This window comes from Gopherus flavomarginatus, chromosome 6 (genome assembly GCF_025201925.1).
Source record: "Gopherus flavomarginatus isolate rGopFla2 chromosome 6, rGopFla2.mat.asm, whole genome shotgun sequence".
NCBI classification, from domain to species: Eukaryota; Metazoa; Chordata; order Testudines; family Testudinidae; genus Gopherus; species Gopherus flavomarginatus.
In genome coordinates, this window is record NC_066622.1 from 134,437,450 (window position 1) to 134,461,637 (window position 24,188).

Sequence of the window (24,188 nt, forward strand, 5' to 3'; positions counted from 1 at the left end):
CTCTGATGGTGGTCTCAACTGCTGGGACCAGGTTCCCTGCCCATCTTGCTCACCCACTACCACAGATGCAGCAGCCCTCAAAGCAGCACCGTGGGAGCTGAAGGCAGTACGGTGGGAATATTGACCAATACTGTACAAGAAGCAGCATGATGCTTGGCTGCCTTTGTGCAAGCGCTAAATATTCCAATATTACCCACAAAAAGCTACATTAAAAGAACATTCTTAAGGTTGCAAAGTCAACCACTCAAAAGTTAGGAAATACAGAGTTGAGGTTGTCTGTATAATCTTCATTTGACACCTCCCATTCCCCTTGTGCATATGCATTGTGATACAGTCTTTTATTAGATGATGTCCCGCTGTATTCTTTTTCCCCACAGGATCCCTGTCTCGTTCAGTTCTCTGGATTGAGAATGAACTGGGATTGCACAATGAAGGAGGCTGTTGTCTGTAAGACCTCTGCCTCCTTTGTTGCACTAGTAGCTTGTCATGCTCTGTGGACCAGCACTAGAGGGGGTTGAGACACACAGTTTGCCAGTGGGCTTCACAGATATCTGCAGTGAGTAGAGGAGTAGGGAGACTCAGGATTCCTGTTGTCCATTCTGCCTCTTCCACCCCCAACCTTGACCTCTTCTGCTCGGCCCTTCCAGCTTGCCCCGTCACTTCCCTGGCCACTTGCCCAGTCCCATTTTCTTTGCCTGCCCAATGCCAGTCTCTACTCCTCATGCTTCTCATCCAGTCTCCGACAAGTTCATCCCTTGCGGCTCCTCGTCCAATCTCTTACCCCCATTGGGTCCCAGTCCTAGTCCCCTCCCTCTTGTCCTGCCTCCCACCCGGCCTCCTTGTTGCAGGCTTTTTGCCCACCCAGTGCCCATCCTGCTCAGACTTTAGCTCCTTGTCAGATCTGTCTTTCCTTTCTCCCTCCTCCACCTTTTGTTTTTAGTCCCAGTTCCCCTCCCATTCCAAACTAGTCCTTCCCCCGCTGCCAGTCCAGCTCCTCTCCCCTCTGTGTTCAAATCTGATGGCTTCCCCCATACTGCCTGGGTGCTTAGGGGGGAGGGGATGTCATTGACCGCACAGGAGAGAGGTTTCCTCCTGCTCTCTTTTATTGCCTGATTCATCCTGGCCTGGAGCAGCCATTACAGGGGAAGTCTGGCTTTCCCCACTGTCGCCCTGGTTTGGAGGGTGCTGTCGCTCTGTAGGGATGGCGTATGACCAGTCTGGGCACACGCAGGCATTGTGAGGGGATGGACCATGCTCAGTCACTCTGGGAGGCTGGCACATGCAGAGCTCATACTGGGAGCCGAAAGAGACTTGAGTATGCTCAGTGAGGACAAAAGTTTTGGAAATTTTAGCTGTTAAGCTCTAAAAAGCCTCTACTCTGCAAACTCCCAGGGGAGATTTTTTTTTCCCCCAAAGGCTTGTACCTTGACCAAATTTGGGCAGATTTTAACATCCCTGGCTCAAAGCTGCCCACTGCTAAATGTCAAGTCCCTGCTACAAAGCATGGGAGCACTAGAGCTGGTTTTAAAAATAAATAAATAAAAAGTGTAACCAGATATTTTTATTTTTTTTTAACATGGACAAAACAACGTATTTTTCCCCAACGTATTTCTCGTTCTCAGCAATGGCTGAACTGTTTTGGCTGAAACTCTCAAAAAATAAAACAGCCTGGGATAGACACTCATTACGGGAAATTTCAGCCCAAACAGTTAACACTTGGCAAAGGGATAAGCAACTGAAAACAGGGTCTTGTAATGAGAAGTCAGGCTGGGCAAACTTAAAAGGCAGTGCTACCAGGCCAGCCCCATGTGTGTTGTTTCTCTCTCTATCTCTATCTCTATCTCATAGAAGCTGCATCGTGAGATATGGGAATGGAATGTTCCTAGTAGCTGGTATCAGAGCTGGTCCCCTGCCCATCTCAGTCTGAAGTGACTGAAACCCGACGAAGCCCTCGCTACAGTAGAAAGTTGCCCTCTTTTAATTATGCTGGTATAGGTAAAGCAGTACAATCCCCCCTAGTGTGGATGCAGTATAAGGTATAAAGTTGTTATATATTGGTATAGCTATTTCTGGTACAAGGCACCTTTTATACGGGTATAACTCTACCCATGCTGGTAGAACTGAATCTATACTAGGCTTGTACTGGTATAGCAATATCAGTTTAAAACAAAATCACTCTTCCAACCCACATAGTTATACTGGTACAACTCTTGAGTGTAGACCAGCCCCTACTCAGGATCTGAAGGCAGAAGCATGGCCTCTGGCACCCTGCCATGGTTTTGGGATTTTTTTTTCATCTGTAAATGTACGCACAGTTCTGCAAAAGCACAGCGCCGAGGAAAGGAACTCGGCAGCATTTCCTGCCTTTCCCTTGCAAACTGATAAAAAGCCTTTGAGACACGGGGGGGTGACCCAGCTTATTTTTAAACCACACCAGGGCGTGAGTCTCACGGTGTAACTGCGCCTCCCAGACTTGCAGCTTTTTACAAAATGATGAGTTAATGGTAGATGTGAAAAAGGAGAGATTTCCAGTCTTCTCTAGATGGGGGGTGCGTGGCGGGGGAGTGGGAGGAGTGGCTGAAAAACATCGGAAATTAATGTATTGGTTGTGAAGGGGAGGGACTCTTGGCATTGTCTTGAGCATTGTGTGAGCTTCTCTTGTGCAGTTCTGCCAATGCCTCTCTGTCCTGATTTGCTCTCCCTTCCCTTGCTATTCCTGTCCCACCCCTCTCTTGAGCAGAGGCTGCCACTTGTGGATAAATATACACCATCCAGTGTTGTTTTCACCACACCGGTGCTCTGGAAATACACAGAGGCAAAATGCTTACAGTCTAAGTTAATCACTAATTATGTGGTGCCCTGGGGAAATACATGAATGGAAAGTAGAACAAGAAACCACTGAACACATTTTCCGTGCCTTTGCTGTTAAGGCAATATATGGTCTTGAGAGGGGTAAAGGTAGTGTGCCCTAACCCAGTATAGCAGCTAGCTCCACATGTCATGGTGCCATTAACGGTGGTCTCAGTGGGAGCCAGGATAGAGTAGCCTGGCAGCTGACAATATTGGACCAGTGCCTTCGTAATAAAAGATGGTGTCCTCTTAGTATGTACAGTATTCTCATATGGAAGGGCAAGGGGTTACCTCTTATGGTGACACCATATTGCCTCATGACTTGTTGTGCTGTAATGAACGGGCTGGTATGTCTATGAACTTCTATTCCCTACTGCTCAGCTGTGTGTCATATGCACCACACTGCTAACCTAATGGTGAGTCTCCTTCAGTTCAAATGTTGGCCTGTGTTTCTGGAGCAGGAGGATCGCAGTTCTAGTCTCTCTGCTATCATAAAGCACTGAATAGTAAGGAGGGCAGCACAGCCACACAACCACAAATTCCTAGGTGGCATGGGTTTGTTAGAATATGACCTGAGAAAACCATGAAGATTGTCAGCATGTGAATCTGTACTACAGACAAGACAGCCTTTCACAGCATGTAACATGCTACCGTTATTGCCCAGAAGCTACAGCAATGGGCTCACTTTAATGCCTACTTAGGAACCACCCCACCCCAATAGTATACATTAGTTAGTTATGAAGGATTCTGCTTTGGTTTTGGTTGGCTTTCACTGTATTGTATTAATGTACTTTTATTCTCATAGCAGAGTCTCTTCTTTCTCCCAAATACACACCTCTTGTGTCTCTCATGTGCGCACATAGCATGGATCTGTTGCATCCAAATGTTCCACCAGAAATTAAAAAACACCGTACTCTTCCCTGTTGTTTTAAGGCCCAGGGGTAACACTTGGAAGACGAGGAGACCTTTAGAGCTAGTGACTTCCCAGCACCATGGAGAGAAGAGAAAGATCAATCTCCAATCAAAGGAAATGCCACCCCTAAATACTCAAAAAACTTCCCTAGTTCATGCTGGCCAGGACTCTGGGAGTTTTATTCAGTGTTGGGTAGATGCCCAGGCAATAGGATTGTGCCCAGCAAAGCTGGGAGTTAATTTCTTCAATATCAAGTCTCAGTGCATTAATTCATCAAGCTCCCAGTAACCCCTGGGGTGCTAAACTCTCATTAGTTTGCAAACCCAGTGCATTATGGTAACCGGTACAAATGAAGCCACACAAAACACTGTGAAGCTGTCACCCAAGCCAAGACTGGGTGAAGCTGGTGTCATGTGGTGGCTGTTGCTGGCACAACACTATATGTAAACAGAGTGGCACACGTTTGGCAGTAGAACAGCATGCCCCAGGACCCTTCAGAATAGAGCCGGTTGACTGAGACTGCAGCTCTGAAGGAGAATTGTTGATGTTTGTTCAGACCTGGCAGGGATGTTTTTCCAATGTATCCTTCAGTAATAGATCAGCAGGTGCCAAAATTAAACCACATGATGTATTTAACACCACCCCTCTCTGGGTGTGAGGAACTGGTCCCTCCTCACCCCTGAGCTGCAGACTCACCTGTCCTGCTTTCTTCCAAATGCCACCATGTCGTGGCAGCCACTACACTGGGATGGATGTGTCCCAGCATGATCTCGGCCGTGCTGTGACACCGTGGTACTTTGAAGGAGCAGGAATCAACTTGGGATGTGCCTCCCTCCCAGAGGCACAAAACAATGCAACCATGTTCCCACCCCACATGTGAATGAGAAGCAGAGATTGTGGAGATAGTAGGGTTGGATTTAGGCAATGTGGGGCTCTAGGCATGACCAGCACAAAGGGTACCTTTGGCCCCACCCGTACCATGATCATTCCTTTTCCCTGTGGTCCCACCCCCTGCACTGTGCCTCTACCCACGGTGCAGGAAGAATTTTCCAACAGAATCACAAAGCAGTGGTAGCAGTGAAAGAGTCCTCCTCTGGCTTTGAAGGATAGCAGAGCTGACGACAACTCTGGGAATCCACACACGCTTACCCACCTTTACTGGACAGAGACCACCTCCTTTCTAAGCCTCTGTCTGGGAGTTCATGAACAAGAGCCTGTGTCTAAGAGGTCCCGGCCAGGGTGTCCCAGAGACCCTGTGTCAGATACTTAGCTGGAGCGAGGAGAAAGGGTTTGACCACGTTAGATTAGATAAAATGTTTTTTTATCAGTGACCTTATTTCACTACTCCTCTGATCATGGGTGGAGGGTGAAATGTCTGACACTGACCATGGGTTTTTCTGCCCCTCTCTCTTGCAGGGAAGGAAACGCCATGCCAGCAGGGATCTTCCGGGTGTGTCTGGTGGTGATTGCGGCCATCGTCAACCACCCACTTCTCTTCCCCAAAGAGAATGCCACCGTTCCTGAGTACGCTGAGGACATCATCCAGAAGATGAAGGTGCATGAGGAGAACCTCCGGCTGGAGCAGCTGCGTTTGGAGCAAGAGATTGCTGGACAGGAGGCCGCGCTGAAGGCTTTGGAAAAGGCCACAGAGACGGAGGAGCAGAACATCCAGGAACCTCTCCCCTGGGACTTGTGGAGCGCCATGTCCATGGTCATCTTCCTGCTGATCGAGCTCTGGAGGCAGGATTACCAAGATGGGAACTGGCAGGAGTCAGCCAGTGAGGAAGACGACATGGCCGTTCTAGGGAAAGCATTCAAGGGCGTGACCCTCCCAGACAAGGCCGCGTTGGCCAACTTCTACGAGAGGTGTATCCTGGGTGCCACTGGTGACATGGCTAGGAAGCGAGAGTTGGTGGAAGGCTTTGCGGATGACTTGCTGGAGGCCCTGAGGAGCGTGTGTAACCGGGACGCTGACATGGAAGTGGAGGAGTCCATAGGGGTGGGGAGCATGTACGAAAACTGGAGGGTGCACAAGCCTTTGGTTTGCGACTTGATCGTCCCTTTCAGGCCTCCAGAGCCATACTGTTTCCGATCCCAGACCTGGTGCTCGAGGGAGTCAGTCCGACCAGACAAACAAGGCTACGGCACCATAAAAGTCTGCAGGGCGGATGAGGATGCAGCAGGTTGCATCTGTGGCAAGACTAAGTGGGGGGAAGACATGTTGTGCCTCCTCCATAGCCAAACCAACCAGACCAAGCCCAGTGGTGAGATGGAGGATCTGCTGTGCTTCAAAAACACCCAGTATCTGGATGCCGACCAGGTCATGAAGTGGTTCCAGATCGCGATCACCAAGTCTTGGAACAAAATCTCCCATAAATATGAATTCGACCTCTCCTTCAACCTCTTGGACTCACCGGGAGCCCTGAAGATAAAATTCAGGTCTGGGAAGTCCATTGCCTTTAATCTTACCCCTGTGGTACAGTGTGAAGACTCGGATGCCTATTTCATCTCCCATTTCCCTCGCAGCGGCCTGATGGCTGATCCTGCCTCCAGTACTGACTGGTTTGTTACTTTTGCGGTGTACGAGAGGAGGTTCATCCACTCCATCTCCAAAAAGCTGCCTGCCAATGCCTGCCACCTTAGCTGCCTTCAGATCATCTCCTTCCTTCATGGAAAGCAGTGCAGCTTAACCGGTCCAAGCAGCCTCACCAACTACCACCTGAAGACAGTGATGCTGCATTTACTGCAGGCCCGGCCCTATCAGGACTGGGCCTCTGAGAACCTGGAGGCCAGGCTGCAAGACATGCTGAAGTTCCTGGAGAAAAGCCTGCAGGAAAAGAAGCTCTGCCACTTCTTCATTGGAAACCGGAAGGTGCCAGAGGTGCTGAACTTCCCAGTAGCGTTCCAGAAGGCAGAGCCACTCAACCTTTTCCGTCCATTTGTTCTGCACAGGGACGCTTACAGAAAGACGGTGGACACGTTTCATGAGATGCTGAGGAACACCTCTGCACTGATAAATGAGTACACAGTGCACATTCCCTCTGTGGGACACACAAATATGCTTCACAAAGAACCTCTTTAGCAGAACCAGTGGAGAAATGCTCTTCCATCAAGCACAAGTTCCTGGGGCATCGCAGAAACCTCTTGTAGGCAGTTGACATCAGCAGGAGAGACTCTCTCCTTTCATGGAAACCAGTGCAGGCCCTGGTTTCTTCAGAGTGGGAGCAGAAGAAAGAAGAGGAGAAACTGAAAGATTTATGCTGTCAAAGTGTCCCTCCACTCCACCAATGGGTTGGCTGGTTTGTTTTTTCCCATTGTGCACCAGTCCCTGTGGTGGTGACAAGCAACAGACAGGACTAATCTATTCAGGTGTCGCAATGCAAATATTGGGGGTTATTCAGAATCTCTAATCAAATATTTAGTTTGTTTTTTAGAGGAGGAGGAAGGGAAGGGAAGGGGATGAGAGGGAAACTAAGATGGCTCCCACAAAAAAATAATGTTGCAATTGAGACCTCCTACTTGTAAAAAGCCACAGCCCTGTGACTGCAGCTTGAAAGTTTAGTAACAGCTGATTTTTCTGTGTTTGGGGGTGGAGGGAGTTAAAACCCAGACTCTGCAGATGAATTTCAATCCCTCACGTAGGAGCAGATAAAGCGGCATTGAAATCAACCATCATTTTTTAAACTAATGGAAATTCAAGTTGCAAAAGTGCCCACTTAGTAGGACTTTCAGCTGCAGCAAAACAACCTCTTCCTCTTTCCTCCCCCACCCAAATACATACTTCCTGTACCTTGCAAAATCCTTCTCCCTCGGGAAGCATGCCGGAGACAGGGGCAGGGGGCATTTGTGATACAATTATAATTAGTCTCTTTCATTATCATCCTGGTAAAGGGCAGGGGAGTGGACTTCATGCCTGGGTGAACATATGGTCAGGACAGTGTCCCATTGCTGCTCTGAATGACCCAATTGATCATTCTTTTGATGTTAGTATCCTTTGAGCAGCAAGACAGACACAAACAGAGCAGGTTCCTAAGGGACAAACTGTTTTTTCCACTTAAGCAGCTGATATGTGTGTAGAGGAACCCAATGATGCTGCTGTGAAATGAGCCCAGATATAACAGTCTCCTGGCAAGGTAGATATTAACCTCGTAACCTGGCCAGAGTAATCTAGTACATTTTTTTTTATCCTACCAAAGCAGGCAGGCAGAACTGCTGTGACTAAGGAAGAGAGTGGTGCGCAAGGGCAACTGGCAAACAGGAGCTTTAAAGCTGGATGTGGCAAACTCTTAGTCTCCACAGTAAAACTGCTGTCCTGTCTCTCTTCCTAAACACCCCCCCCCCCCCCAGAAGGTCTCCATCTGCCTCCAGACAAGACTGCCTCATAAATGCTGCTGCTTTGATCAGTTGCTTTTAGGAGTCTCGGCTAGAGTGAGGTGAGGCCCACAGCCCTCTGGGACCAAAGCATGGTGCATTTACGGCCCCTCCCAAGCTTCAAGCAGCCGCAGGAGAGTGAGAGTCTGAGGATCAAGTCTTGGCTTCCAAACCTGGAAGGCTTTAAACAGTTTTGTATTTTGAGGCTAAGGCTCTTGTCTTGTGATGTGTTCAGCCATGGCTCTCTTTTTAGAAGAGGGGGATACTGTCCTTGATGGCTGCATAGACAGCTCTGGTGATGCCACCTTGCAGCAGGGTGCTCTAACCCACTCAACCTAGTCACACTTCTGCAAAGTAGATTTGATCCCATCTCACTGATCGTGACACCCTCTGGCAATAGACTAATTATCCAGCCTGCTGCTGAGAGCAAACCTTCAAGAGAAGGTTCCTCTTTCCAGGAGGAACCATTATCCCACCCTTCAGAATGGATGCCCAAATCCACCCTTCCAGTGGAAAGGGGTCCTTATGCACAAAGGCAGAGGGCATGAGCTGAGAACTTTGCTTCTGCCACTAGCTTGCAGCCAGCCTTGGGTGATACAAATTGAGCCATACCCTAGGGCAGGGGTTGAGGGTTGTTAGGTGATCACCGGTTTTATCTCTAACCTTACCTATGACATTAAAAGTGTTTTGGATCAGAAAGTGACTTCTGCATTGTTCAGAAAGGGGGAGGAAAAAGGAGGAAGAAGGTCTATTGGTTAATGGCTGCAGCTAAAGTCTCTGAGTCACTTGAGAAGTGAAGCTGATGGTCTCAGTGCCACATGCTGCAGACAGATGGCTGCCAGACCCAAACCACCGCATACCATTGGTGGTCATTTTTTCAGGAGAAGAACAAGACTGGAGTGACAGGGCATGTCTGGCTGCTGAAGGTCGGCCATGAGGTAGCAAGTGCTATTGGGCTTTGGCTTTTATCAGCACAAACCATTAACCAACAGTGGGTAATTAAAAGACAGTCACAAGGGACTAGCAGGCAACTTGGATACAATGAGCAAAAATATAAGAAAGGGTTTAGAGAGCAATAGGGACTTGTAGATACATCAGAAGCTCTGTGGAACAATTTAAAATGAAAGTAATGTGCCTCTGGCAGCGGTGAGCTCAGGGCACATTGTACAGAGTCCTCATCGGCCCTATTTTTACACAGCCCTGTCACGTGCAGGGTCTGGGGAGGCTGCTGTGGCTTATAATAATCCACTGAGGAGGGATCTTACAGCTAGAGAGAAGTGAAAATCTGTTTGACGTTTCCTGTGAGGAGTCTGAACTTAGCATATCAGAAGCACAGAAATAAATCCATGACCCTGGTGACACAGGAAATGACACGTCATGGACTGAAAAAAAATGCATAAAGAATGCGGGGCAGGGTGTGTTAGAGATAAGGAAGAGGACAAGGCCATTTTTAAACATCTCTTATTTCCCTTGTGTAAAGTGTCAGAGCAAACCCCTTTTAAAGCCAGCCTAGATGTCTCAACTGTAATTCAGCTCTTGGTGGTTTTCGGGAGGGCGTTTAAAGTTAAGTTTGCAACCATATGCAATGGGGAAGCAGAACTTCACAAACTACCCTATATTAGCTACATGTGAAGCAATAGTTGGGACTTCTGGATCTATCTGATTGCTTTGCTAAGGCTGCTTAAACATGAGGCGCTTACTTTGCAGAGTGAGCAAATTCAGGCTGGGAAGGACCATGCAGGTGCACCTCCCTGTGGGGGAAGCACTCCGTATTCACACAGCATGTTTTGGCAAACCTTGCGGAAGCAATCTCCTTCGTAAGCTGTATGGCTGCAGTTCTGAGGGCCCGAACCACTGGAGGATGAGGGTACTTTGAGTCTCAGGTGATCAGACCTTAAATGGGGTAGCAAAAAGAGGTAGAAGGGGCAGGCCGGACATCATCCTGCAGAGATCCCTTCTTATGCTGGGGTATTGCTGTTGCTATTTATTTGCTGGGGGAACTTTGTCACAAGGGGCTAGGGTTTGTTCCACTGGAGTCTAACCACCTCCACCAGCGCAGAGTTATCGCTTTAATTTTTTACTACAGGCTCTATCAAGGTGGGGGAACTGATACGGCCATGGGCCCAAAGTGCAGCCTCGGGCCATTCACCTGCAGGAAATGTCTTGTGCTGAAGCCATTATTGCTATTCAAGAGCTGAATGTCTTTTAAGAGAGTCTCTTCCATCTTGGGGGGGATGGGACGGGGTTTCACTCTTCAACATGTGCCAGCTTTGGGACGTGGCATCTGTGTCTCAGTCCCATGTTCAGCTCTTCTATTTCATAAAGAGAATCGAACACTTGGTCCATCATTCAAGCAGGGTGTGATGGTTGTTGCAGTTGGGCTTTTCTAATGTGTGTTAATGTACAATCTATCAGACTTCCTGTAAGTGACAGCGAGGAAACAGCAGCGCTTGTCCTGATCTTACCGGCATGGCTGCTGATCATTGACTGCTTGGTGCTTCTTGTGGGACCATAAGTGGTCAACGGCCTTATTTATTACTTATCTTTTTGGATACCCTTTTGTAATCTTGCTAGCTTGGAAGGGAGGCTGTCCTGTCCTGTATTGTGGAGGGCTAACCTGATGGGGAACAGTACCAAAGATGGGGATGATGGGGGAACCGTACCAAAAATCTTGCAGCTCAAGCTCCCCCTTCATTGGTTTTTGTTTGTCTGTCTGTTTTTGTTTTGTTTTTTAGAACATCCATATCCTATTCCTTTTAAAGGATACACCAGGAAAACTTTCTGTATTAAAGTGCTGCTTGTAAAGCCGCAGGTTATTGAATTTTGTATATATTTCTCATGCAGCTTTATTTATAATAAAAGGAGTATTAGAAGTCTTGTATGAAATCTTAAAGAAGAGAAGTGTGTGTGTCTGTCTGTGTGTTTCCTAGTCTCCCATAGGCTTGCACAGTTCCCAGAGGGAGCAGCAGGTTGGAGTTTGGACGCAGAGGGTGGAATCCCCAACCCCAGTGAATAAACAGCAAAATTTGCGTTGACTTCAGCACAGGTAGGAATTCACCCAATGAGTGTAAAGTCAGTTCTAGTGTAAATGGGTGTCACCGCTCTCCACTTCAGTGAAGTTGCAGCCATTTACATGCGGATTCAACCTGAGCTCCTGAATTTCCAGTTCTGGTGGAAGAATTCCATTACTTTCCTATCCCACAGGTACCTAGACAGCTCCAAACAAAGCCTCTATCTACTGCATACTTCGCTCAGCTCCTTCTCTTACATTTCAGGCAAAATGGCACTTAACTCAGAAACTAACAGTGTGGTTCTGTCTCCTGAAAGGAAAGTGCTAAACAAAAGCTGTCAACCAGGCTATTTTCAATCAATATAAAGCTACATATAATTTCTCTAGTGGTTCCCATCCCGGACTCTCCACGTTCTTCACAAGCCCATAATTAAGTCTTGCACCACCCAGTGAAGTAAGAATTATGACGGTGATCTGCACTGAGCAGGTCGGGGAATAGAATAGGCCTAGTCTGTGACCAGGGCCCTTAGGTGCTGTGAAAATACAAATAATAAATTACTTACCCAAAGTCACAGAGCCAAGCAGTGCGGTCAAGAGTTGCGTGTTGTCCTTTCCCAGCTCTCACTAGTGGACAACACTAGATGAAGAATAGGAGTGTTGTGGCTTGGGTGCTGGATTTGAGTGTTGACGAAGGGCTGTGTTCTCCAGTTTAGCAGTCTTCTGTGCTGCCTGTACTCTGCCACTATACATTCTTTCAACAGTCAGTGTCATGGACCGCAGAAGAGGCTTGTCCATTATTGCTCTTGTGCCTGAGATCTAAAGGATGGGGGCAAAATCAGCAAAAAGAACCCTTGTGGGGAAGACTGAAAGCCCCTGGGTTGATTTCTGTTCCTAGCTCTGTCACAGTAAAGTTAGGTTTGGGATCAAACCCATCTCTCCTCTTGTTCATCTGAGAGGTAGGTGTTGGTTTCCCCCATTTCATCGATGAGGAAACACAGCTAGAGATGGTAAGTGACTTGCCAAAGACCCTAAAGTACAGGTTGGGGCAGAGTTAGGAGTCCTTTGAAGAGCAGACAAGCCCTAACACACTCTCATTTGGTCTTTCTTTGGAGTGTGACTTAAATATTTGTAATGGACGCTCTGAGGCACCCAGCAATCTTGATACATTAGTTGACTTATGTTCCTCTGGGGCTAAAGAGCTGAGCTCTGGGATCACTGAGACCACTTTATTTCTGGATGAGAGCATCCACGTGGGGCAGGAGGTTAATGCACTTTAATTTACATGTGTTAATGTGACACCTTTTAGCTGATTCATCTTAACTTTCCTGAATGCCCCCATGTAGATATGACCTAAGGGCAAATATCAAAACTTCATTGAATAGTTTCCCTCCAGGCACCATCCTCTTTGCTGTAGAGTTAATGATTTCTCTATTTTAAGTTCTAAGCCTGTCCTCTCCTCCTCACGTCCTCTGACCAACTTCTTGCAAAATAGAAACTGCAGTGAAGAAACATATAAAACAGCCAATTCTGACTTGATTTTTAAAAGTACACTGCTACCTCGATATAACGCCACCCGGTATAACACAAATTTGGATATAACGCTGTAAAGCAGTGCTGTGGGGCGCGGGGCTGCGCACTCCAGTGGATCAAAGCAAATTCAATATAACATCGTTTCACCTATAATACGCTAAGATTTTTTGGCTCCCAAGGACAGCGTTATATCAGGTAGAGGTGTAATTTGAATAGAAAAATCCCCATGTCTTCCAGTTAGCAGTATCTGCTTTTTTTGTTCTGCCTTAAAATTATCTCAGGAGAGGAGAGATGAATCCTAACTTTTGTTGTATAAAATACTTCAAAATGTTCATAGCATTAGGGATAGAGTTGAGACCTTTGAAAGGTACAGGAAGAAGGCAGAGCCAGCCGGACGCTTTTGAAACCTGTTGGGGTGGTACTGATGTTATCTAGTTTCTATTGGGAGACCAGATTAAAGTGATTTAAGCTTAAACATTGAATAAGTTCCAGACGTACTCATTACTAATTGAATTTAGTTCACATAAGTCTAGATGCTAAAGATCCAGACACTCTGCCCTTGATATCCAGCTGGAGTTTGAATTTCTCAGGTAGGATGTGGAAAACATGAAGATGGTTCAACAATTACAACAAAGACCTTGGACATTCACAGCTCCTCGGGTGGGGCAAGATTTTAACTTTTACCTCCGTCTCCTCTTATGGCCAATAATGTGAAACTTTTTATGTCCCTGATAGAATTTTAAGTCTTGTCATTCTCCCTCATCGTACTATCAATTGCAGCCATTTTGGCCTTAAAAATAATGCCATGCATGCCATTTACAACTTGAACTCTCAATCGTTTAGCCTGGCTAAATAATTTTTACACAGACAGTAGAAGTGTATAAGGTTAGTGTTTGATTAATCTTATTACATGTAATAACACTCAGGGTATGTCTACACTGCCGTTACAGCTGCAGCAGCGCTGTGACGTGGGCAGTGTAGTCACACGTTATTGCCAGGGCAAAGCGGTGGTAGCTCCCAGCAATCAAGTGCTGTCTATACTGGAGCTTTTCAGCACTAAATCTTTTGTGGCTCAGGGGGGTGTTTTTTCAGACCCTCAAACAACTGAAGTTTTAGCGCTGAAAGTGGCAGTGTAGACACAGCCTTTCCCTCACTCCTTGGCCTTCTGGAAGCTTAAGTAACTTGTAACAGCCAGGCAAAGAAAACATTCCTGGCCCCATCACCTATAAGAAGCTAGTTATCTTTAGCCTGATGACATTGTCTAACTCCTAATTGCCAGCCTGCTGGGTCCTAGGGTTTGTAGCAAGTTAAGTCCTTCTGCTTTCTTGTATATTCTCCTTCGCTCGTCAGATCCAGATTGACAGGTACTTACTTGCTATATAACACAGCACTACAGCGAGAGGGCGCTAGCTGGGTCAGCCCCAGGACATGAGAGACAGGGTGGGAGAGGTAATATCTTTTATTGAACCAACTTCTGTTGGTGAGAGAGAGAGAAGCTTTCAAGCTACACAGAGCTCTTCAGACCACTGACAGGGCAGAGAAGGCCAGCTCGCTCTGCAGAATGCTCCTGGACTAGGTGGTTTTAGAATGGGGTGTTTATATTTAGTAATACAACTGGGAGCTGCCCCTTTTAAAATAGGGTGGTGGCACTCAACGTGGACCTGTGGCAGGGGCCTGGGAGCAGCACGTAGTGCTACGTGAGGGCTACTGAGGAGGCCACAGCCCACCAGGGACCCCAGGGAGGGTTAGACTACACACAGTTCTGCAGGAACCAAGCTGCCGTGCTGAGGCTGCAAGCTTGGTAGCAGAGCAGCTACTTGAGGTGGCTGCAGGAAGTAGGCAGAGCTCTCCCCTGAGGAGCCCAGGCAGGTCTTCCAGAGGAGAGAGGAGGGAGCAGAAAGAGACCAGAATCTCAGGGCGGTTCTGGTCCCTTCTTCCCTCCTCTGAACAATGGGATGGTTCCTCTGCTCCCCTGACCTTGGAGAGGCAGGTAATGTGCCCCAGGAGGAGTAGAACTGAGGGGGCCTGCAGGGGGCAGAATTGATTTGGGGTCAGAATTAATAGCGTAGGGCACGAAGGAAGGCAGAAGTGGGGAAATAAGACACTGCCCCCTCACCCACCCACTCCTACACACACTTCAAACCACTGGGAGGAAGAAACATGGGGCCCAGCCAGGGCCACTCTTTTCCTCCATCCAAAACTGTGCAAGGGGACCCCTCACCCAGGTACTAGGATTCAAGCAGTGCCCCGGCTTCCAAGCCAGGCCTGGGAAAGAAAAACCCCAAGGAGGAGCAAGCTAGATGCTCCAGGACCCAAAGGAGCAGACTTACTGGCTAGGAGCCTTAGCAGGGACCAGGGGACACCTCATCTCAGACTGCTTTCTACAGGCTTGGTCTGTGGTGTTTGACTGTTTGTTCCAACCCTTTTCCCTTCAGGGACCCTTGACCTTATTCTCACTCCACACCTCCTCCTCCTTTGGCCCATCCCCGCCCCATCCTCCATTTCCCTCTATTTAGCTAAATCCTCTCCCATCAGAGTCCCACCCAAATAGCTGGTATTTAAAAACCAGGATACTAACTTTGCCCTGCTCAGCCAGCCCCATGTTTGTAGCCCTTTACCCTTTGGCTGTCAGGTCGAATTAGTTCCATGCTGTCATAAACAGATAGCTAAGGGTTAATGTCTCTTTCACCTGAAGCACCTGACCAGAGGACCAATCAGGAAACCGGATTTTTTTCAACTCTGGGTGGAGGGAAGTTTGTGTCTGAGTCTTTTGTCTGTCTGCCTGCTGTCTCTGAGCTTTGGAGAAGTAGTTTTACTTTCTAATCTTCTGTTTCTAAGTGTAAGGACAAAGAGATCAGATAGTAAGTTCTATGGTTTCTTTTCTTTGGTATTTGCATGAATATAAGTGCTGGAGTGCTTTGATTTGTATTCTTTTTGAATAAGGCTGTTTATTCATATTTCTTTTAAGCAATTAACCCTGTATTTTGTCACCTTAATACAGAGAGACCATTTGTATGTATTTTTCTTTCTTTTTATATAAAGCTTTCTTTTAAGACCTGTTGGAGTTTTTCTTTACTTCAGGGAAATTGAGTCTGTACTCACCAGGGAATTGGTGGGAGGAAGAATTCAGGGGGAGATCTGTGTGTGTTGGATTTGCTAGCCTGATTTTGCATTCCCTCTGGGTGAAGAGGAAAGTGCTTTTGTTTCCAGGACTGGGAACGGAGAGGGGGAGTCACTCTGTTTGGATTCACAGAGCTTGTGTCTGTGTATCTCTCCAGGAGCACCTGGAGGGGGGAAGGGAAAAAGGATTATTTCCCTTTGTTGTGAGACTCAAGGGATTTGGGTCTTGGGGTCCCCAGGGAAGGTTTTTCAGGGGGACCAGAGTGCCCCAAAACACTCTAATTTTTTGGGTGGTGGCAGCAAGTACCAGGTCCAAGCTGGTAACTAAGCTTGGAGGTTTTCATGCTAACCCCCATATTTTGGACACTAAGGTCCAAATCTGGGATAAGGTTTATGATACATGCCCTGGAGAGCTTACGGTTGCCAGGCATCCGGTTTCCGACAGCAACGCCTGGTCGAAGAAGGGCCCTGGCAGTTTCGGTCAGCACCACCAGTCGGGCCATTAAAAGTCCGGCTGGCAGTGCGGTGGGTCTAAGGCAGGCTAGTCCCTACCTGTCCTGGCACTGTGCTGTGCCCCAGAAGTGGCCAGCAGGTCTGGCTCCTAGGCCAGTGGGGCCACAGGGCTGTGCATGCTGCTCTCACCCCCAGGCACCGGCTCCACACTCCCATTGGCTGGGAACTGCAACCAATGGGAGCTGGGGGGCGCTGCCTAGCCCCCCAGCCTAGAAACCGGACTAGCTGCTGGCCGCTTCTGGGGTGCAGCACAGAGCCAGGAAAGACAGAGAGCCTGCCTTAGTCCCACTGTGCTGCTGACTGGGAGCTGCCCAAGGTAAGCCTACACCCCAGCCCCCTGCCCCAACTCCCTGCCTCAGCTCTGAGCCCCCCCCCAAACCCAGAGCATCCTCCTGCACCCCAAGTCGCTCATCCTTGGCCCCAACCCAGAGCCCATACCCCCTCCTCCACCACCAACCCTCTGCCTCAACCCACAGCTCCCTCCCACACTCCAAATCCCTTGGCACCACCCCCCAACCTGGAGCCCCCTCCTGATCCCACCCCAGAGCCTGCACCCCCAGCTGGAGCCCTCACCCCCTCCTGCACCCCAACTCCCTGCCCCAGCCCGGAGCCCCCTCCCACATCCTGAAGCCCTCATTTCTGGCCACACCCCAGAGCCCCCATCCCCAGTTAGCACCCTCACCCCTCCCACCCCCCAACCCCAGCCCAGTGAAAGTGAATGAGGATGGGGGAGAGCGAACCACCGATGGAGGGGAAATGTAGTGAGCAGGGGGTGGGGCCTCAGGGAAGGGGCAGGGCTATAGTGTTCGGTTTTGTGTGATTAGAAAGTTGGCAACCCTAACATATCTGAGAGATTTTTTTTTGCCTCTGAGGCAGTGAACTGGACTCACACCTAAACCAATTGGGTTTAACCAAATATTTCAGCTATTTGAAGGGAATATAGTATCTTGATCAGATAATTTGTCCTTTCTGCATCAGAGGACTTAAGTGACTGTTTTGAATTGGTGTGTAGCATCGGGAAATAGATCCAGCTTTTGGCTAGAAGCCAACCTCTAACTATCTTAAGGTACGTCTACACTACGGGATTATTCCGATTTTACATAAACCGGTTTTGTAAAACATTGTATAAAGTCGAGTGCACACGGCCACACTAAGCACATTAATTCGGCGGTGTGCGTCCATGGTCTGAGGCTAGCGTCGATTTCCGGAGCGTTGCACTGTGGGTAGCTATTCTGTAGCTATCCCATAGTTCCCGCAGTCTCTCCTGCCCCTTGGAATTCTGGGTTGAGATCCCAGTGCCTGATGGGGCAAAAATCATTGTTGCAGGTGGTTCTGGGTAAATGTCATCACTCATTCCTTCCTCCGTGAAAGCAACGGCAGACAATCATTTCGCGCCCTTTTCCCCTGGATTGCCCTGGCAGACGCCATAGCACGGCAACCATGGAGCCCGTTCAGCATTTTTTTTTACTGTCACTGTATGTGTACTGGATGCCGCTAACAGAGGCGTTACTGCAGCGCTACACAGCAGCATTTGTTTGTTTTTGCATGATAGCAGAGACAGTTATCAGTCGTTCTGTACCGTCTGCTGCCATTGTAAATTGGCAGTAAGATGACAGTTATCTGTCGTTCTGTACTGTCTGCTGCTATCATGGGTGCCCCTGGCTGAGGTCGGCCAGGGGCACAAAGGCAAAACTGAGAATGACTCCGTGAGTCAATCCCTCCTTTATGGTTTCTAAAAATAGAGTCAGTTCTGCCTAGAATATGGGGCAAGTGTACTAGAGAACCAGTGTATCAGATATCAGAGGGGTAGCCGTGTTAGTCTGGATCTGTAAAAGCAGCAAAGAATCCTGTGGCACCTTATAGACTAACAGATGTTTTGGAGCATGAGCTTTCGTGGGTGAATACCCACTTCGTCAGATGCATGTAGTGGAAATTTCCAGGGGCAGGTATATATATGCAGGCAAGCTGGAGATAATGAGGTTAGTTCACTCAGGGAGGATGAGGCCCTGTTCTAGCAGTTGAGGTGTGAAAACTAAGGGAGGAGAAACTGGTTTTGTAGCTGGCAAGCCATTCACAGTCTTTGTTTAATCCTGAGCTGATGGTGTCAAATTTGCAGATGAACTGAAGCTCAGCAGTTTCTCTTTGAAGTCTGGTCCTGAAGTTTTTTTTGCTGCAGGATGGCCACCTTAAGGTCTGCTATAGTGTGTCCAGGGAGGTTGAAGTGCTCTCCTACAGGTTTTTGTATATTGCCATTCCTAATATCTAATTTGTGTCCGTTTATCCTTTTCCGTAGCGACTGTCCAGTTTGGCCGATGTACATAGCAGAGGGGCATTGCTGGCATATGATGGTGTCTATTACATTGGTGGACGTGCAGGTGAATGAACCGGTGATGCTGTGGCTGATCTGGTTAGGTCCTGTGATGGTGTCGCTGGTGTAGATATGTGGGCAGAGTTGGCATCGAGGTTTGTTGTATGGATTGGTTCCTGAGCTAGAGTTCCTATGGTGCGGTGTGCAGTTACTGGTGAGAATATGTTTCAGGTTGGCAGGTTGTCTGTGAGCGAGGACTGGCCTGCCACCCAAGGCCTGTGAAAGTGTGGGATCGTTGTCCAGGATGGGTTGTAGATCCCTGATGATGTGTTGGAGGGGTTTTAGCTGCGGACTGTATGTGATGGCCAGTGGAGTCGTGTTGGTTTCTTTCTTGGGTTTGTCTTGCAGTAGGAGGCTTCTGGGTACACGTCTGGCTCTGTTGATCTGTTTCCTTATTTCCTCGTGCGGGTATTGTAGTTTTGAGAATGCTTGGTGGAGATTTTGTAGGTGTTGGTCTCTGTCTGAGGGGTTAAAGCAGATGCGATTGTACCTCAGTGCTTGGCTGTAGACAATGGATCGTGTGATGTGCCCGGGATGGAAGCTGGAGGCCTGAAGGTAGGCACCGCTGTGGGCACCCGCATGGCCCCAAAATATGCCAATATTTTTATGGCCGACCTGGAACAACACTTCCTCGGCTCTCGTCCACTCACACCCCTTCTCTACCTACGCTACATTGATGACATCTTCATCATCTGGACCCATAGGAAGGAGACTCTGGAAAAATTCTACCACAATTTCAACAGCTTCCACCCCACCATCAACCTCAGCCTGGACCAATCTACACGGGAGGCCCACTTCCTGGACACCACGGTACAAATAAGTGATGGTCACATTAACACCACCCTATACCGAAAACCTACCGACCACTATGCCTACCTTCATGCCTCCAGCTTCCATCCCGGGCACATCTTGGACAATGATCCCACACTTTCACAGGCCTTGGGTGGCAGGCCAGTCCTCGCCCACAGGCAACCTGCCAACCTGAAACATATTCTCACCAGTAACTGCACACCGCACCATACAGGCATTGGGAGCTCAGCCAAGAATGTAAATATTTTTCGGAGACTGCTGTGGACTGTGGGATAGCTGGAGTCCTCAGTATCCCCTCCCTCCCTCCATGAGCGTCCATTTGATTCTTTGGCTTTCCGTTACTCTTGTCACGCAGCACTGTGTAGCCTGGAGATTTTTTTCAAACGCTTTGGCATTTCGTCTTCTGTAACGGAGCTGTGATAGAACAGATTTGTCTCCCCATACAGCGATCAGATCCAGTATCTCCCGTACGGTCCATGCTGGAGCTCTTTTTGGATTTGGGACTGCATCGCCAGCCGTGCTGATCAGAGCTCCATGCTGGGCAAACAGGAAATAAAATTCAAAAGTTCGCGGGGCTTTTCCTGTTTACCTGGCCAGTGCATCCAAGTTCAGATTGCTGTCCAGAGTGGTCACAGTGATGCACTATGGGATACCGCCCGGAGGCCAATACCGTTGATTTGCGGCCACACTAACCCTAATCCGATATGGTAATACTGATTTTAGCGCTACTCCTCTCGTTGGGTAGGAGTACAGAAACCGATTTAAAGAGCCTTTTATATCGATATAAAGGGCCTCGTACTGTGGACGGGTACAGCGTTAAATCGGTTTAACGCTGCTAAAATCAGTTTAAACACGTAGTGTAGACCAGGCCTTAGAAGAAAACTTAGTTTTCCCTCAAACAGCTGGTCCTGACCACTTTTGGAAAAGGATACTGAACTAAATGAACCTCTGCTTTGAGCAGTATGGCAGTTCCTACCTTCCTAATAACAGTTAGCCCTCAAGGTCTGAGTGAACACATAAAGGATTTAAAACCACTGTCCCCAGAGGTGATGCTCTGAGGAAGTGCTGTCTGTTTTCGGTGTGTCCATGAGCAGTAGTATGAATCTGGAATTCATAATTTGTTTCCATTATTCTGTTTACGGTTTGACCATACGGAGTTGCTCTAACCTGGAATACTGACAACATTTGAAATACTCAAGTGTGTTAAACGTTGGTAATTTGGATGCTTGTGAAATATAGGGATGTGGTAATGGCCATTTAAAAATGGTACATAAATATGAGGGTTTTTATGAAGTTTTAAAAGTACAATTTTGGAATTTTTAGTTTGAAGAAAATAAAAGCTCCTTAGTTTTCTGAAATCCTCATCAAGAGAGCTCCCCAACATTCAATCTAGCTATTCGGAAGCTTGGAATAACTTCCTTCTAATCACCTTTTGCTTTGCAGCAGAATTCATGGCTTCTGTATTTAACTTTTAATGATCATTTTCTTATTTCAATTAGAATAACTGCAATGTTATTGTCCCCAGGTTACAGATGATGAATTGAGGCACAGAGTGACTAAGGGTGAGATCCACTAAGGTGCCTAAATCTTCGGTTTAAGCACCTAAATTCCAGTTTTAGGCTCCACTGCAATCCACAAAACTCCTGCCGAACTCGGTAGATGCCTGAACTCACTCGGCGCCTATGTTCAGCCTCTGAGAGGGTGCACTGTCGCCTTACTTTAGCTTCCCGAGTGCCTATCTCCTGCCTGAGCCCTAGAGGGAAGATGAGCATTCAGCTGCCTATATTGTGTGCTGGGCCAAATCCTGTAGGCTAGTGGTCAGGAGCAAATCCCTTATTCTCATCAGGTGGGGCAGGGGTGGGGAGAGACTTAAACCAGGAGTTTCCCACATCCCTAGCTGCTAGGCTACAAGTCAGAAGGGATGTCCTTCTTTGCCTTCCGTCAGGCTGTTCTGTGTGAACTCACTGAGGGGTCCAGTCTGGTAGGCAGTCTCTGAGCATGCCTACTTGATTGGGCCCCGCACATGACTTAGGCAGCTGAATGCCTATCTTCCCCCCCATTCATGAACCACAAGCAGAGTTAAGTACCTCCCTGCTGCCCAGACTTAGGTACCAAAAGATTGGAAAAGCAGCAAAGAATCCTGTGGCACCTTATAGACTAACAGACGTTTTGGAGCATGAGCTTTCGTGGGTGAAAACCCACTTCTTCAGATGCATCTGAAGAAGTGGGTTTTCACCCACGAAAGCTCATGCTCCAAAACGTCTGTTAGTCTATAAGGTGCCACAGGATTCTTTGCTGCTTTTACAGATCCAGACTAACACGGCTACCCCTCTGATACTTGAAAAGATTGGAAAGGATCTGGGTTTAGGACAACTCTGTCCCGTTGACATCTGCCATTGGCTAGCTTGGGCAGCCCACTGGCTCGTGCGTTGGCTTTGTGCATCCCAGTCTAAGGTACCTTTCTCTACCTGTTCATTGTATAGGAGTTCAGGACCTAACCCAGACTTTGTGGATCACAATCTTTTTCTTGGTTAAAAGTTAGCATCAGAATACCTAAGTGCCTCTGTGGAGCCCATGCCAGGTGAGTTACCCAAGGACATGTAGAACACCTGTGGGAGAGCAAAACGTTGAACCCAGATCTCCTACCTCTTCAGCTAATTGCCTAACCAATGGGGCATCCTCCTTCTCAGTCTTAGCCTCAGCTCCCAGGTCTGCACTAGAAGGGGATTTCTTTAGCAGGTGGTGCTGCTGCTAAGAAACAGCACTGACCACCTATTAGTACACCCTCTCCTACCCCCGGGCAGCAACTGTGCACGAAACTCCTTGGTACACTCATTCTTTGGGGTGTGCTGCAGCCCAGCAATCTCCTTGAAAAGCTGAATGTGTTTGCTGACTCCAGCTGCACAGGCATGGTCTCTGTCTTAGTTCCAGCAAACTCCCCTCACATGTCCTGGAGCCAGCTTGTTGTTGTATAATGACTCCCATGAGGAGATGTATAAGATAAGAAAGCCTTAAGTTCCAAATTGGTTCAGTAGCTAAATGTTTGAACTAAAAAATACTGCTGACTGGAAGAAATGAGTAGCTCAGCTGTTGGGGTTTTTTTGTTTTTGTTTTGTTTTTTTTAATCCACCTTAGAACAATTTCCCTGGGGAGAGACGAATCCTAACTCTTGCTGTACAAAATACTCAATTTTCTTTTCAGAACACTAGGAATAGACAGTTGTGAACTTTGCGAGATGCAGGAAGAAATCTGGAAACAGCCAGATGCTTCTGAAACCTGCACTGGATCCCTACTTCTGAGGTGGTCAAGTGTGCATGGGAGGTAAGACTGACATTTATTTCACAGGAGCCCAACTGGAAATAAAGCACCCAACTCCCACTCATTTTCAGTAGATTTGGGGCAGCTAATTTCCAGAGGAATCTTTGAAAATTCTGACCTTAATATACAAACCTGAGCCCCTCATGCGCATACCTGACATTTACTTAGTTTGGTAAAGTTTGGACACTAAATGTGAAATCCTGCCCCCCACTGAAGTCAGTGGCAATTGGGCTTGTCTTCACTGCAAAGTTTAACTCAAGTGTTGCCCCTAACTCACATCCTGTCTGCACACAAAAGCCCTTAACTCAACTGCATTGGTGCTTTTAACGTGAGTTGGCTGGCCCATCAGAAGGTATAGGCTTCAGCTGGAGTTAGTACAAGTCATCAGCAGCTGCTAACACACATGGCCATTCTGCAGTGCAGACTTAGGCCTCTGCTGCTTTCCCATAATTCCCCCTACCTGCCTCCCCCGCCCCTCCATTGTGCCAAGAAACAACAGGCAAGTTCTCCCACAACTCACGGTAAAGAAACTCCTAGTGCAACTTAGCTTACTGTGGTGCGAATATCATTGAATACGCCCCCAGAGGCCTTACTGCCACACAGCAGTGAGTGCAGTGCCAGGGTGGACACAGCAGCTCAAGTATAGATTTGCAGTATGGTTATTCTCATTCAAGTGAGAGTAACTCAAGAGAAATAACAAAGTGTAGGTAACCTGAGTTACTTCTCTGGTGAAGCAGCCCCTGTGCCTTTGGCAACCATCCAGCCTTTGGATCATTCAGATAGTTGGATGTTGTGAAAGCCAAGACTATAACGGTTTGAAAAAGAACTAGAGAAGTTCATGGAGGATAGGTCTATCCATGGCTATTAGCCAGGATGGGCAGGGATGGTGTCCCTAGCCTCTGTTTGCCAGAAGCTGGGAATGGACAGCAGGGGATGGATCACTTGATGATTCCCTGTTCTGTTCATTCCCTCTGGGGCACCTGGCATTTGCCACTGTCAGCAGACAGGATACTGGGCTAGATGGACCTTTGGTCTGACCCAGTATGGCTGTTCTTATGGATATGGGGAGCATAAAGAGAAGTCAGCAATTATACCAGTTCACGTGCTGAAATAACATAGAAACTTTGATGGCGGATAAAACTTTCATCAGGGACATCAAAAATTTTCACCTTGAGCCTCACCATACAATAAACTGAAGTCATCTTGGCCTGCAGTAGCATGTAGTTCAAGTCACTTACAGTTTGAACACCATCAGTTATTTAGTCTCCCTAAATACCTTTGGGGAGTATTGAAGAATGTTTTTTTTATTATTATTTTTAACAATTCAGTCTTGCACCCCAACCCTCTTCCAAAAGCTCAAGCAACTTTATTTTTCACAGCTGCTA

General features: G+C 47.7%; 1 protein-coding gene across 9 annotated transcripts in view; it reads left to right on the forward strand.

Annotated features, from left to right (window-relative positions):
* Positions 1 to 24,188, forward strand: part of ITPRIP (inositol 1,4,5-trisphosphate receptor interacting protein) — a 63,991-nt gene that overhangs the window by 19,485 nt on the left and 20,318 nt on the right. For 4 of the 9 annotated variants that reach the window (XM_050958126.1, XM_050958128.1, XM_050958127.1 and 1 more), the window contains one exon: positions 5,180 to 8,686. The exons of 2 other annotated variants lie outside the window; for them this stretch is intronic. In XM_050958126.1, the coding sequence (XP_050814083.1) occupies positions 5,193 to 6,845 (1,653 nt within the window). In that variant the 5' untranslated portion in view covers positions 5,180 to 5,192 and the 3' untranslated portion in view covers positions 6,846 to 8,686. Of the gene's footprint in view, positions 1 to 5,179; positions 8,687 to 22,686; positions 22,807 to 24,188 lie in introns of those variants that run through there. 3 more of the 9 variants (XR_007775023.1, XR_007775027.1, XR_007775024.1) reach the window with 1 other exon arrangement.